We start from the raw sequence: 13,166 nt of genomic DNA, 5'->3' as shown, positions 1-13,166 counted from the left end.
TCTACATGGTTTACATCATGATCGGAAATAATCAAAAGAACGAGCGTAAGTCATCCAAAGCCGCCGGCCCACTGTTCCAAAACTCCACAACTCAAAGCACTGCATCAGACTGGTACCTCCAAAGATCGCCTCGAGAAGTGAAGAGACGCGTTGTTAAGACAATGAAAGAATGGAAAGAAGATTCAAAAGGAAAGATCCAAAGCCAGCCTGTCTGCATGAAAGAAAAAAAAAAAAAAAAAAAAAAAAAGCGACGTCATACTGCATCAACAAAGCGGTCCTACATCCTCACAATCGCGCCACCGCCAACGTGCCTCCTTGCGTAGGCAGGCTCGGCATATGAGGTATCCTCATGACTAGTAGTAGAGCTTGCGGGCTCAGACACCGACTCGGGTTCGGCAACGGGAGTCGCAGCAGCAGAAGCAGCGGGAGACTCGACGACAGGAGCCGAAGCGACGAGGGACGGAGCAGGAGTGGTGGCGGGCTCGACGTGCGAGGCGTAGCCTGCAGAAGACTCCTCGTCGGCGACAGGAGATGACGCGACAGGCACCGCAGGGGCAGCAGAGCTCTTGGGGCTAGCGTTGTTGGCGACGGGAGACGACGCAACAGGAGCCACGGGCACAGCAGAGCTCTTGGACCCGGCGTAGCTGGCAACAGGAGACATGACAGCCGGGACGGCAGCGAACGCGGCACTCAGGGGGTCCTTGCCGCCCTTGGTGTAGACGCTCAACATGCCGTCGCCACCGCACGTCTGGCCCGCGGCGCCGACGCATGGCATGCCGCACTGGGCATCGTCGACCCTGTTGCTCTGGTCCAGCGAGTTCGAACAGAAGCACTGCTGGCCGAACTCGACGCCCGAGATGCTGAAGCCCTTGGTGGCGCAGTGGTTGGCGCAGCCCGTCGCCGTCATCTTCTCGCCGAACCAGGCAAACGTCTCGCCCGAGAGCGAGCGCGGGTTCACGGCGTCCGAGTAGCAGCCTGCGGACGTCCACGACGCGGGAAGCTTCAGCGACGAGGCGCTGGGCATGGAGCCGTGCGAGTCTTGCGAGTCGTCGTTGGAGCCGGTGGACTTGGACGAGGAAGATCCAGGCACGGCCTTGTTACCCGAGGGCACGATGGCGGACGGGTAGCTGGGAGCAGCCGAAGGCATGGCAGGAGAAAAGGCAGGCTTGGCTGCGCTGCCGCCGCTCACGGCAGACGCAACGGGAGCAGCAATGGATGGGATGGCAGGAGAAGCGGGCTTGGGTGCGCTTCCACCAACCGATCCACTTGTCAATCCACCGGTCGATCCGCCGTTCGATCCAGCATAGGTTGCACCATTCGAACCACCAGTCATTCCACCAACCGTTCCACTGATGGCAGATGCCACAGGAGCGGCAGCAGCTTGGGCACCAGAGTAGACTGCCTTTCCTGCGTTGCCGCCAGCCGAGGAGGCTCCGTTCGAGGCGCCTGCATTCAAGCTGGCAACGGGCAAAGCAACACCAGAGCTCTTGGAACCATAGGCAGCAGTTGCACCGCTAGCCACCGCAGAAGAGGCAGCAGTAGGAATAGCCTTGCCATTGATGGTGGGGTTGACATTGCAGTTAGCCACGGCCGTAGCCTTCTCCGGACCCTTTTGAATGGGGTTGCAGCCAGGCAGGGCAGGCAACCAACCGTCGACCTTCTCATCGACAACAGCCGGCTGGCTGCAAGCGTTGCGCTCCGCGTCGGTGTTGACCTCGAAGCAGTTGGACAGGGGCTCGCCGCTCTCGCCAATGTTGCAAGTCTTCATAGCCTTGCCGAGGACGCCGGGCGTCCAGCCGTTGAGGAAGTCGGCGTGGAAGCTGTAACCCGTCGGGTCACCGTTGGACAGGACCCAGGGGTTGTCACCGGCGCCGTACTGTCCGTTGAAGGACGAGACGTCGAACCAGAACTCGATGAAGATGTGCGGTAGCACGTGGGGGTGGGTCGAAGGGCAAGCACCGCTGTCGGAATAGTCGCCGACGGGGTACGACATGTGGGCCTGGGGGGCCGAGACGTTGAAGTCCTGCCCGTTCCAGCAGTAGGGGAAGTGGATGGAGCCGGCCAGGCCGTTGGCGCACGACGTGAAGCCCGCGGGGAAACCGCTCGACTTGACGTCGGGCCCGTGGCAGAACCACTCGACGGCGCCTTGCATCTGCTTGGTCGTGGCCGGCGAGCGCAGCATCGAGTCGCCGGCAATCATGCGGAAGTTGGGCGGGAACTCCTCAATCAGGTCGAAGTTCTGCTGGTTCGTCTTGGGGTCCGACGCGCGGTTGCTGTTGTGGACAAGGTATGTGAGCCCCTGACTGATGTCGAGTTGCAAAGTGAATGGAGAGAATGCTTACAAGTAGTACAGAACCCTGTGGTGCTCAGGGACGCGAATGAAGCTCTGGTTCTTCGGGCTCTGAAAGTACAGCGACGGCATCCAGTAGACGCTCTTGTCGGGCTTGACGTAGACCTGGGAGCACGAGGCCTTTTGCGTGTCGGCGAAGCTGGTGTTTGCGCTGATGACGGGGGCGCCGATGAAGCTGTGGACGTGCGGGCTGAGCTGGCCCGGGTTCAGGATGGGGTCGAGCCGCTGCACGTTGAGCGGCTGGTTGATCCACTCTTGCCGGAAGTAGTGTCCGTGGTAATCCAGCTTGGCGTAGTCGACCTGGGCGCTGGCCGTGGCCGACAGGGCCGTGAGGGCCGCAAGGGACTTGCTCAACATGTTGTTGATCGTCGAAGACGAATCACTGTTCTCGCTACGGCGGATACAGTGTCAAGATCGAAATAGACAGCGCGAGGCGTGAGAAGCAGTAAAGCAGTACGGCAAAAGAGTGGCCGAGTCACAGACTCTAGCAGCAATGTATGCAGAACGAGTGTTCTGGGGGCCTGCCGGGGCAACAACAACAGAAAAAAGGAGTGAACGATTGGCCGACACTTGACAGCAATGCGGAACAAGAAGAGAAGAGGCCGCAAATGGCGGCTCGACGCAGATATAGAGAAAGCCATTAGGAGAACGACACTCTACAGGAGGCTTCATCAGGAGGGAGCGAGAGACGGGGCATTGCGAGATTGGTGGTGGTGGTGGTGGTGGTGGTGTGGCCCCTTCAGCCTCAGAGCCCTTCCGCCCTCCGTCAGCAGTGCGGCGTGGCTTGAAGGAACAGAGGCTGAGAGACAGAAGGGAAGATGAGTGGCTCTTTTCTTTCTTAGAGGTTGTGTGAAGCGATTCTGCGTGGATTCGGGAGGGAACAGAGCACCTTTCGCCAATCTTCCGGAGGACGTGAACAAGATGAACAATCCAGTGCAAATCTTCTTGACAGCAAAAACCTCATTCCAACGGTTCCATATCTCACGGCAATGACAGTAGGGCCATAGGCTCATGACGTGGGTAGCCGGCGCCAGGGAGCGGCCAGCCGTGGTGGTCACTGGCTGCTCTCGAGGATCCCCGCAATTTCGAAGAGACACCACGGATAGACAGTGGGCGTGCAGGTAGAAAAAAGACTCCGATGTCTAGATGCCATTGATGGTGTCTGCTGCCGGTGGCTGCGAGCTTGCTCGGTGCCCCCTGACTAGCCTCGCGGCGCCACATGGCGTCGGCCTTCTTTGATCAATTTGATTCCAGGGTCGTTCGGGAACCAGACCTTGAGATCTTTCCTCTTCTTCTTCTTTTTTTTTTTTTTTTTTTTTTTTTCCGAGGTGCCCCTGCGGCAGATCGGAGACAGTCTGGCAATGGCGACCTGGGCTGTTGCTTTCGAGTCCAATAGCCTGCCAGCGCTCCTCGAGTCGACAACGGAAGGCCGCATGAGATGCTACTGCCATATGGTGCTGTGTACCGGCTCCTTATCTTTGACAAAAAGCGCGCTACAAAGCGCACAAAGATCATTCACCACAAGAACAAGTGCATGTGGAGAAGGAGAAAAAAGAGGAAATTCGAAACGCACCCGCCAACTCGACGCACGCGCGACGGCGGTAGCGCCCGTCATGGTGGCCCGCGACGAAGGAACAGCACCGGCCGGCGCGGGTGCGACAAACGACAGGGCTGAGCCAGGGCAGGGCGGGCGCCGCAAGTAGTGGAGGGATTGACTGGCTTCGACGCGAGCGTTTTAACTGAACTGGTTCTGCGGAGCTAGAGCTCTGTGGGCAAGGTTGGTGTACCGTACTGTACGGTAGAGCCGTGGTCAACCGACGGCGGACTGGATTGGACTGGCCAGACTGGGTTCAGGAGAGCGCGAGGCGCAAGAGGCTAGCTGCAAAGCGGATGGCGGCCAGAGCACAGACGGGTGACTGGATGGCTTTTAGAATTGAATTCGATTGGACTGGATGCAGTTGAGCTGGACGAAATCGGTTGGCGTCACATGGGAGGCATTATCCTATCCCGACGACCTGACTTCTTTCTTCGCGGAGTGCTGGGTGCGTTGGATTGGACGAAATCGATGTCCAGTTTATCGCCGGGCTAATGCGTCCAACAGCTGCGCGCATCTCCATCATCATCGTAGTCGGTCGGTCGGGCGAGATTATCCGAGCAGGATCTCGCCACTCCTTGCCTGTCGCAAACAGGCTTTTCGCCGCAAGACCAAATAGCTGCACATGGTGGATGTGCGTTAGCGAAGACATAGTGTGCATTCATTGCCTGCATGTACTCCAATCGTTGCAATCATTCATCTAGGAAGCACTGTGGGTGTAGAAAGAAATGAGACATGCTCTGGGGAGCAGCCGTCCGCCATCATTGCCACGTCTAGGGAGTATTCATCCACCACAACAGCTGCGTTCGGGGAGCATTCATCCGCGGTCACAGCCATGCCGAAGGAGCAGTCACCCACTATGGAAGGGTTGTTTCGTCTATGCGTCGTGTCGTTATCCTCTATGTGCAAAGGTATCAATGAAACAAAGAGATCTTCTGTACATGTATGAGGCGGTCAAACTTGATTGATCTTCTCGGTATGGTCCTTCTCCATCAACGTGCGCCGATGGGCCTCGACAGCTGCCATGACGTCGCCTGTCTTGATGCTGCTCTGGCGCCGAACCTCTGCCTGTTCGCGCTCGACGTACTCGAATGGACGCTTCGACGAAATGGCCTCGGGGTACTTGAACACGAAGACGTCGTGGTTGTCGATGAAGAAACGGTCCAAGTCTTCCAGGGATCGATCCGCTGTCTCGGGATAGAAAAGATAGACAATCGGCACGAAAGAGGCGTTGAAGACGGTCCAGATGATATAGAATTTCCATCCTAGCGACGAGATGCCGGGTGGAGTGATTTCGACGACTGCATACATGTCAGTATCTCGATTCGAGGTGGCGTGATGAGGATTGAGCTTACCCATAAAGTTGACGATCCAATTCGTAGCAGTGCCGAGGGCAGCACCCTTCGTGCGCATGCTCATGCTGTTGATTTCCGCCGGGTACAGCCTGAGCCCTGGTTAGCCGTCGTCCAATGTATTTCTACTCCCAAAGTCATGGGGTTCTTGACTTACCAGGGCACACCCTGCCATCCAATGCCAAAAAAGACGTAGTACAGGAAAAAGAACGCAATGGATGCCGAAGCCCACTGCTTGTGAGCTGCAAACTCCGGGGCCGAATAACGAAGACAAATAGTGATGACGAGCCAGCAGACACACTGCCCGGTGGCCGCGTATATCATCATCTTTCGTCTACCCCATTTCTCGACATTGGGAATACCAATCAGACTGAACAAGAGATAGCTGACTGAGTTGCAGGCGGCAAGCAGACGGGAAGTCGAGTTGGACAGACCGACCGAGTTGATCAAGACGTATGGGAGGTAGTAACTCGTAACGTTGATACCGGCAAATTGCTGCATTGCTTGGGAACCCATGCCAAGGATTAGACGCCGGATAGTGCAGGTTCCGCCCTGGGTACCTGTGCGTCCACGGATCAAGTCTCGCCAGCGGATTGCATTCTCGCGTTCGTACTCGACGGCCCATTGGATGTCGTTGGAGCTTGCCTGGATGTACGGAGAATCGACCTCCATATCCTCCAAGTCAGCGAGAATTTGGTTGGCTTGCTTGATGTCTCCACGAGCCATGAGCCATCTGAAAAATGTCAGCATTGATCTGTATTGTCAGTGTTGAAGCGACTGACCTTGGAGACTCTGGGAGCCAAGGCACTGTTGCCCAGAGGATGAAGATGAAGAGGAACTGGAGAGCGATGGGAAATCTCCAGGACACTCCTCCGCCAGCAAACGACATGCCGTAGGTGACCCAGTTGGATAGCGAGAAGCCAGCAATGTTCAAAATCATCTCAATGATGACGAGCTTGCCACGCCAACTAACTTTCGAAGTTTCGCCCTGCCAGATTGGTGCAGTGGCTGTGTTGATGCCATTGCCAATACCACCGACAATCCTAATGCGTGTTAGACCCATTCAATCAAGGCCGAGTCATGAACGTACCGGCCGACGATCATTTCAGGGACACCGAATGCAGCTGCTTGCAGAATGGCACCGATGGCCATTATGCTGGTTCCAAGCAGGACCGACTTCTTTCTTCCAAGTCTATCACCGATGATGAATGCAAGAATGGCTCCGAGAAAGCACCCGATGTCGTAGATGGCGGTGACTGTGCTAATCATGGTGGTTTTGCCATCGAGGTTGAGCGTGTCCAAGAAGTCCTGGGTGATAACCACTCCACCAAAAACACCTTGATCGTAACCTGCGACCTGTGAGAAAGGTGACTAGAAACGAGCAGTTGTTGCATACCAAAAAGGGTCATGTCCGTTGCACACGCAACGGTTACCCAAAAAGTTAGCCATCCGCCCTTTAGACCAAAGTAAGGAGCCATGTTGGATGCTAGAGGTGCGGAGCTGAAGGATGACCGTCAGGACGGGGAGGAGCACATTGATATAGCAGCAGCTGGAAGAGGAGGCACGCTGTAATGCAACAGGGTTGGTTTCCCTTGGAGCTGCTACCTACTGCAGGATCCCCAAAGCGGTGGTGTCGAGCATTCGTCCTAAAGTCCACTGTTTTACCCGGGACATGCTGGTCAATTGACGCGTTGACGGCACTGGGGTAGGACGGCAGATCCCCGAGGGCTCGGACTCCGCAAGCCTGTAGACTACGCGTCAGACCAATGCGGGGAGAGCGCATGGGGCGCTTCTTCTAGAAAAACGGAAGAAGCTTGTCAAATGTTGCAGTAGACCAATGAACCATCAGGAACCAAAATCTTAGCTCAGTCAAACTAGATGCAATCAGATCGCGATGGCGTGGGTTGCCGATGGCACACAACGGCAAGGGGTACCTCTGGAGTACGCATGGCCGTTGCGCATCATTAAGTGATGATGCTGTTTTCTTGCGACTAGGCGACCTTGGCTTGCGCCGAAAGAAGACATGTACGCTCCACAGAGGACCAAACCAAGACTGAGCGCCGCGTGAGTATTTGGCGCAAAAGAGAAGATGGCGAGCAAATGACGACTGCAAGAAAAGACGCAAGTGTACCCACATGGAGATTCGACTGCACCTGCCAAAAGGCCGCAAGCGTGCCGAGTCTTGGTGTTCCATACAAACCTTGAAACTTTTATCTGTGCGTCCCTTGCAGGAGGAGCGTGTTGGAGGGAAGTTGTGTTGAGGAGGGAGCTGATTGGATGCCCTACAAGCCGCTGACAGGCTCGAATTGAAAATTTCAAAAGCTTCTTACACAAGAGCCGCAAAGTGTCGTGCATGATGGTGTGGCGGACAGCCACTTGAGAGGAGCGCCTCGTTCCCAGATTCCCATGGTGGCTTAGGGGAGATCTGACGGGCTGACGCCGAGCAGAGATGGCCGAAGTTTGTGACCCTCCGTCATAGTCGTCTAGACGCTTGGAGGTCGCCGTCCCTTCTTTTGGGCTGGTTGGAGTTAGTGACGGAAGCCGAGAAGTCGTTAGTGCTGTCAGGCTGGAAGTGGTTGAAGTTTGCCACGCTGGGTGGTGACCGAGGTGCGGCCTGCGGTGTTTGGAGATGCGGAGGGACGATTCGGGCCGAGTTCTGTTCTGCACCCCAGTTCCCCTCATTATTGTACTCCCCCACGGCCACGCTGACTTGGAGAGTTGGAGTAATCAAGTAATTCACCTTCCAGACGGGCATGTGCTCGATCTCCCTTACGTCACGTCATGCTTCATCCACCTTACGGAGAATACCCCCGCTTGACTCGGTCAGTCCTGCTCTCCATCGACTCGGATTCCCACCGGCCCGCTTCACGAGCTGCGAGCAATCCGCCTCTTCCGGGCTCCGGGAGGCTGCCTGGCCGAGTTTCACCGCCAAGGCATAATGGCCTGACTGTGTGCCTTTTCGAGGCCAACTGCAGATGCAACTTATTCATTCCGTGACGTTGGTGCCACTTGCGCACTGTATTTCGGCATACCTTCTCAGAATTTCGATTCTAGATTGCTGCAGTGCTTGCAGGACACCATGCCCTTCGTAATCAGGCGTATTCGTTTTCGCCTTCCCCAGCGGCCCAGCTCTTCTGATATTGCAGCGCAAAAGTACGCACCTCAGTGCTGCACCAACATACTTCTCACTACCTTTGATGGTCCGATTCCCGTCGTTTCCAGCAGGTCGTCATCTGAGCAGCCCTCTGGCTTTATGACTGGGTTGCATCTTGCAAGACGCCGCCCTGGCAGCTCAGCAACGTAGTCGGTGCCATATCTGCTCGCCATCCCCATGACTGGCCAATCCGTGCTCACAATCTGCGCTCCACTCTCCAAGGCCCGCTCGAGTCTTTGTCTGGATCTCTCGAGGGGCAAAAGCACCGATCTAATGGGCTCGTCCGACCGCGTTCGAATGAGGTAGCCCTTGCGCACCAGCTTTTGGATCTCGTCGAGTTTATCGCCCGATGGATCGTTCATCTTGATGAATGCAGCATCAGACTCTCCTGGGACCGAGTTGGTGAAGATGACCCGACCTTCGAGATTCTTGTGCGACTGGCCTCGATAGGGGTCGCGAAGGTTCGGAGAGCCATCTAGGTCGTTGTCCATGTAAAAGAGGAATTTGCCCCTGCTCTCGTCCAGGGATGGCCATCCGTACTGGAGGACAGCCTCCTCGAGTGTCAATTGCTTCTTGGCATGCTCCTGGGCGGCCAGGCGCACGTCATCCGGAGTAATGAGTTGCGAATCAGTCAGGATGCTACGGATTTCCTCGTCGACAAAGTCCAGGTTTGTAGAGTTCCACTGTTCACCCGAGGGTCCGCCAAGGACAACAATGCGTTCGTCAACAGTCTTGAATTCCAGGTCGATGAGGATGGGCAGATGGCCCGGATTGCTCTTGGACCAGTCTCGTAACTGCGTCAGGCAAATTTTGAAAGTCGGACATACGCTTTCGACATCGGCGTCGGGAATGTGAAAGACCTTGGCACCTCGCTCCTTCATCTGCGCTGACCACTCCTTGGTAGGCGGTTGGTACTGTCCCAGCCGGCGGATGAGGGGATCGGCAAACTGCCCTGGTTCATCGTAGTCGGCGTAAAGGTCAATCTCGAGGCTCCGCACAGATTGGTAATCGAGTTGGTTGGGAAAGGAGGCGTGGCTGTAAAAGTAGTCTTGCGGCGACGGCATCAGGAGCTCAAAGAATGGTCTCCCGAGGATGTTGACTTCTTTGTGGTAGCTGTTGTGCGTGCCCATGAACTGTGCTTCATTTAGGCGTAAGGAGCTGTCTCCACGAGGGGTGAATGGGTTTGCAAGTGCCAGAGACAGGACAGCTGGTAGGACACGTCAGAATCGCGAGAAGCGTTTGGCTGGGAAGAGCCCCAACATGAGAGGACTAGATGTCTGATCAAGTCACCTGCACATTGCGATGATCGGCGCATTTTCTGAGAGCGGTCAGCTTGGGTGGAACGATGGGCGGCAGCAACGTTGCGACGAGACGCACCTCTAGCGTCGGTCGCTCTCCTGTCAGAGAGCAATTAGAGTGTCCAAGTTGTCGTGATGAGCACTTGGAGTCGACGGGAGGGTGGCATTTAAGATGGCTGGATGTCGAGGTTGAGGTGATGATGTTGTCGAACTTCGCCATGGTGGGGTTCGATGATGTACCCTTGCCCTAGTTCGTACTTCACGTGGCGGGTTGCCACGGGTTCATTGGACCAGTCAATCAGCCTCTATTAATGTCCGCCGACTTTGAAGAATTGAAATGTTAAACAATCTTCGCCATGGCAAGGTATGGCAGATCCGTGTCGCGTTGGTGACTGACGTAATGTGACAGGACCGCAAGTGGCAAGCTTCCAGCTGCGGAAAGCCGTGGCACCTGCAACCACTTGACCGCTGCTCCCTGCATCTACCCTTGGAGGGAGCTCGAATGCTCAGCTTCTTCTTGTTCTCATTCTTCAAAGACGTGATGTTTCTATGCCTGCCATCACGGAGAGCTGAGGAGCTCTTCGTCCGCGCCTCCCTGGCCATATGATTTCTCTCGGTCACCCGTCTGACGCAACAAGCTTCGTCAAGTAAACCAGATGCCTAGGCCTGAGCGGCGCAGACACGGCACAAACGTAAGGACGGCTGTGACTGCATTGATGGGCCCACAATGGTCTCTCATCCCGTACAACCACTGGTCTGGTTTGATGCAGATGAGAGGTGTGTGCGAATTACAGCCGAAAAGTCTGACGCCAAAAATGCAGACAGACAGGTCGCTGGAGAAAGACAACCGAGATGATACACCCTCGAGCAGATTGATATAGGAAGAGCAAGCTACGACGAGAGTTTGTTCAGCCGGGCGTCAGCGGAGCCGAATCAGGAAGCGTAGTGAAACGGCCATGCATGGCCAGGTCAGACGATAAGAGGGTCGACGCGAGCGCGCAGCGCGTTGAGCGCGTAACCCCGGACGTGATGGACGAGAGAACGGGGGGCTGGGCTGAGCTGAGCCAGTTGGAGCTTGGAGCTTGAGCTGGCACTGCATGTTGGAGCTGCAGTGCACGGCCGGCGCGACACCAAAGACACACGCTCGATACACGACTTCCTTGCCGCCCGCCCCCAGCCCCCCGGTCCTGCGAGCGCGATATACTCCCACCAAGCCCGCCCTCGACTGCCTCGTCTGCAATCCATCCATCCATCCCTTCTGCGCCCCAACCTCGACCTCACCTCACCACCTTACGCCCGCCCCTTTTAACATCGCCATCGTTGCTGTGTTGTGTCGTGGTCGTTGTTGTTGTCGTTGTTGTCGTCGTTGTTGTTGTTGTTGTTGTTGTTGTGACTGTTGTTTATTTGGATATTTCCCGCAGCGGGACCGACGTCAACACGCTCTCGACACCTCGACCAGCACGTCGGCGCTTGCGCTCCGCCCACCAGTTCACGCAAATTCCGCGACAACACCTCCAGCTTTGTACCCTTCAATTCCATCGACGCCAACGACGTGAGCATCATGACGGCTCACGTCTCTTCTCGCAAGCCCTTCGCCGTCCTCGACAGCCCCCGCCTGCAGAACCTGGCCAATACCAAGAACCGCCAGAATTGTAAGCTCTAGCCGCCCACTCTTTGCTTCTGCCCTGCTCCCGTCACGCTGCATCAATCATTCGCTCCAACCGCCGTACTCATCGATTCCCCCTTAGCCATCCCTTCGTCCGACTTTTCTTTTGCGTCGCCCTTGGGCAAGCAGCTGTCGTCTTCGCCGTCCAAGCGTCGCCTGGCGCCCACCGTCTTTGACGACGACCACGACAGCGAAAATGTCGATCCCGCTCTCTCCGACTCCCCCACCAAGCGTGTCAAGTCGCTCGACGGCTCTCCCAAAAAGGCATCCAAATTCATCCTCAACACCATCAAGACTGATGCTTCTTCTCGTCTGTCCACTCCGCTAGCACCCTCGGCCCAAAAGGCGTCCTCGGCCCCCACTACTGCCGCCAATTCCATCTCCACCAGCAGGGGTTCTCCCAAGCACAAGCGAGTCGGCCTGCTCTCCAAGCGCCGCACCTCTGGCTCCCCTTACACACGCGTCGACCCTCCATCCTTTGGCCTCGGACGCACCTCCAAACGCAGCTCTGGTCTTCCCTTTTCAATTGACGCCGCCATCAGTGGCTCCATCTCCAGCTCTGCGTCCGCCCCCAAGGCGGCCAAGGCCCGTCCGGCATTGACCGAAGTCAAGGTTCCCACCCTTGAGGAGGCTATGCCTAAGAGTTGGTTCTTTGAAATTCACGAAGACACTCCTGAGCAAGAGGCCACCAACCTAATGGAGCACTCGACCAACATCCTCGACATTTCCTCCGATGACGACTCGGACACCAAGTCCAGAAACGAGTCTCGCGAGAAGGGCAAGGAAAACATTCCGCCCCCCGACTACTGTCTGACCTCGTCTCGTTCCGCAAGCGATGGCGAAGCCTCCGCTGATGAGTCTGTCAAGTCGAAACTCCGCCGCAAACTCGAGGAAAATGCCATGGACCAGGACCGCTCGCCCCTGTCGGATCTGCCCGCCTCCGACTACTTTGGCGATGGCTTGGACGCCAACTCGCACGTCATTGTTGATGGCACCGCGCCGGAGAAGGGCTCATCACTATCCAAGGAGTGCAGGTTCGATGACACCGAATCTCACTCCGACGAGTCCGAGAACCCTGCAGCAGCCGACGAAAGTCCGGAGGAAGTCCCTGACGCAGAAGACGATGCTTCGTCCAGCGACGCGAAATTCCAGGTCGCAGAACCGCTCGCAGAAAAGGAAGACTTTGTCGTCTTTGACGAAAATGCCGTCGCTCCCCAGTCGGACGCCGCCAAGTAGAACGTCAGCGGACGTCTGATTCTCACCCGGGAACTTTCCTGGCGTGATGGAGCGAGTGCTTGCAGTATTATACCCCTTGACGAGTGGCCATGCCTCTGCTGTCGTATCTTTACCTTCGATTCGTACTTCTTTGCGGTACTGCCGCCATTTGTAGGGCTTGGGCAGAGACAAAACAGGGGACTAGGGCGTCGTGGTGTATCCGTGTCCTTTTCTTGATTTCTTTTCCAGTAATATCTTGTCCACGGCCATGATGCTGGTGCATTCACCGTTGGTTCGGTCGTGTCCGGTCTTTGAATTTACGCTGTCATGTTGGATGTTTAACGGCTGTTGGTACTCATCTTAGCCTCCTGGCTGTAGGTAGTTATTCAATCATGGGCTGAAATACTTCGGCTTGATGTGATGACTGAGTTGAAGCTTGAATGCTTAGCGTTAACTATGTCGAGTTCATAAACATGGCTTCGATTGAGTTGAGGATGTTCCGCTGCTCGAGCCCTGGTGGCGCTGCTAGAGCGCGGC

The 13,166-nt window shown here is 56.2% G+C and overlaps 5 protein-coding genes across 5 annotated transcripts; 1 reads left to right on the top strand and 4 right to left on the bottom strand.

Annotated features, from left to right (window-relative positions):
* Positions 1-135: 135 nt before the first annotated feature.
* Positions 136-2,864, bottom strand: IWZ02DRAFT_39953 (uncharacterized protein). Its single transcript, XM_066765612.1, has 2 exons — positions 2,343-2,864; positions 136-2,273 (listed from the first exon to the last, which is right to left on the bottom strand). Exons 1-2 carry the CDS (start codon positions 2,705-2,707, stop codon positions 278-280), a joined length of 2,361 nt encoding a protein of 786 aa, XP_066620852.1. The 5' UTR covers positions 2,708-2,864; the 3' UTR covers positions 136-277.
* Positions 2,865-4,758: 1,894 nt separating this feature from the next.
* Positions 4,759-6,874, bottom strand: IWZ02DRAFT_39789 (general substrate transporter). Its single transcript, XM_066765600.1, has 6 exons — positions 6,693-6,874; positions 6,387-6,645; positions 6,079-6,339; positions 5,454-6,029; positions 5,300-5,388; positions 4,759-5,245 (listed from the first exon to the last, which is right to left on the bottom strand). Exons 1-6 carry the CDS (start codon positions 6,772-6,774, stop codon positions 4,899-4,901), a joined length of 1,614 nt encoding a protein of 537 aa, XP_066620851.1. The 5' UTR covers positions 6,775-6,874; the 3' UTR covers positions 4,759-4,898.
* Positions 6,875-6,919: 45 nt separating this feature from the next.
* On the bottom strand, positions 6,920-8,218 carry IWZ02DRAFT_39816 (uncharacterized protein). Its single transcript, XM_066765603.1, has one exon. It carries the CDS (start codon positions 7,976-7,978, stop codon positions 7,181-7,183), a length of 798 nt encoding a protein of 265 aa, XP_066620850.1. The 5' UTR covers positions 7,979-8,218; the 3' UTR covers positions 6,920-7,180.
* On the bottom strand, positions 8,219-9,840 carry IWZ02DRAFT_39807 (uncharacterized protein). Its single transcript, XM_066765601.1, has 2 exons — positions 9,828-9,840; positions 8,219-9,768 (listed from the first exon to the last, which is right to left on the bottom strand). The coding sequence occupies exon 2, from the start codon at positions 9,578-9,580 to the stop codon at positions 8,459-8,461; it is 1,122 nt and encodes a 373-aa protein (XP_066620849.1). The 5' UTR covers positions 9,581-9,768; positions 9,828-9,840; the 3' UTR covers positions 8,219-8,458.
* A 1,086-nt stretch (positions 9,841-10,926) lies between these two features.
* Positions 10,927-13,111, top strand: IWZ02DRAFT_457360 (uncharacterized protein). Its single transcript, XM_066767936.1, has 3 exons — positions 10,927-11,400; positions 11,497-12,974; positions 13,036-13,111. Exons 1-2 carry the CDS (start codon positions 11,310-11,312, stop codon positions 12,648-12,650), a joined length of 1,245 nt encoding a protein of 414 aa, XP_066620848.1. The 5' UTR covers positions 10,927-11,309; the 3' UTR covers positions 12,651-12,974; positions 13,036-13,111.
* Positions 13,112-13,166: the final 55 nt, after the last annotated feature.

Source organism: Phyllosticta citriasiana (assembly GCF_038021145.1).
Source record: "Phyllosticta citriasiana strain CBS 120426 chromosome Unknown IWZ02scaffold_10, whole genome shotgun sequence".
In the NCBI taxonomy this organism is placed as follows: domain Eukaryota; kingdom Fungi; phylum Ascomycota; class Dothideomycetes; order Botryosphaeriales; family Phyllostictaceae; genus Phyllosticta; species Phyllosticta citriasiana.
The sequence above is the reverse complement of the archived record's forward strand: the minus strand, read 5'-3'. Positions and strand labels throughout refer to the sequence as shown.

Bases quoted from the DNA above. Each gene is read 5' to 3' on its own strand.
- IWZ02DRAFT_457360 (XM_066767936.1), top strand. From the start codon at position 11,310: ATGACGGCTCACGTCTCTTCTCGCAAGCCCTTCGCCGTCCTCGACAGC. The intron at 11,401-11,496 runs GTAAGCTCTAGC...ATTCCCCCTTAG, and splicing joins TACCAAGAACCGCCAGAATT to CCATCCCTTCGTCCGACTTT.
- IWZ02DRAFT_39807 (XM_066765601.1), bottom strand. From the start codon at position 9,580: ATGGGCACGCACAACAGCTACCACAAAGAAGTCAACATCCTCGGGAGA.
- IWZ02DRAFT_39816 (XM_066765603.1), bottom strand. From the start codon at position 7,978: ATGAGGGGAACTGGGGTGCAGAACAGAACTCGGCCCGAATCGTCCCTC.
- IWZ02DRAFT_39953 (XM_066765612.1), bottom strand. From the start codon at position 2,707: ATGTTGAGCAAGTCCCTTGCGGCCCTCACGGCCCTGTCGGCCACGGCC. The intron at 2,274-2,342 runs GTAAGCATTCTC...TGTCCACAACAG, and splicing joins CACAGGGTTCTGTACTACTT to CAACCGCGCGTCGGACCCCA.
- IWZ02DRAFT_39789 (XM_066765600.1), bottom strand. From the start codon at position 6,774: ATGGCTCCTTACTTTGGTCTAAAGGGCGGATGGCTAACTTTTTGGGTA. The intron at 6,340-6,386 runs GTACGTTCATGA...AACACGCATTAG, and splicing joins CCTGAAATGATCGTCGGCCG to GATTGTCGGTGGTATTGGCA. The intron at 5,246-5,299 runs GTAAGCTCAATC...ACATGTATGCAG, and splicing joins TTGGATCGTCAACTTTATGG to TCGTCGAAATCACTCCACCC.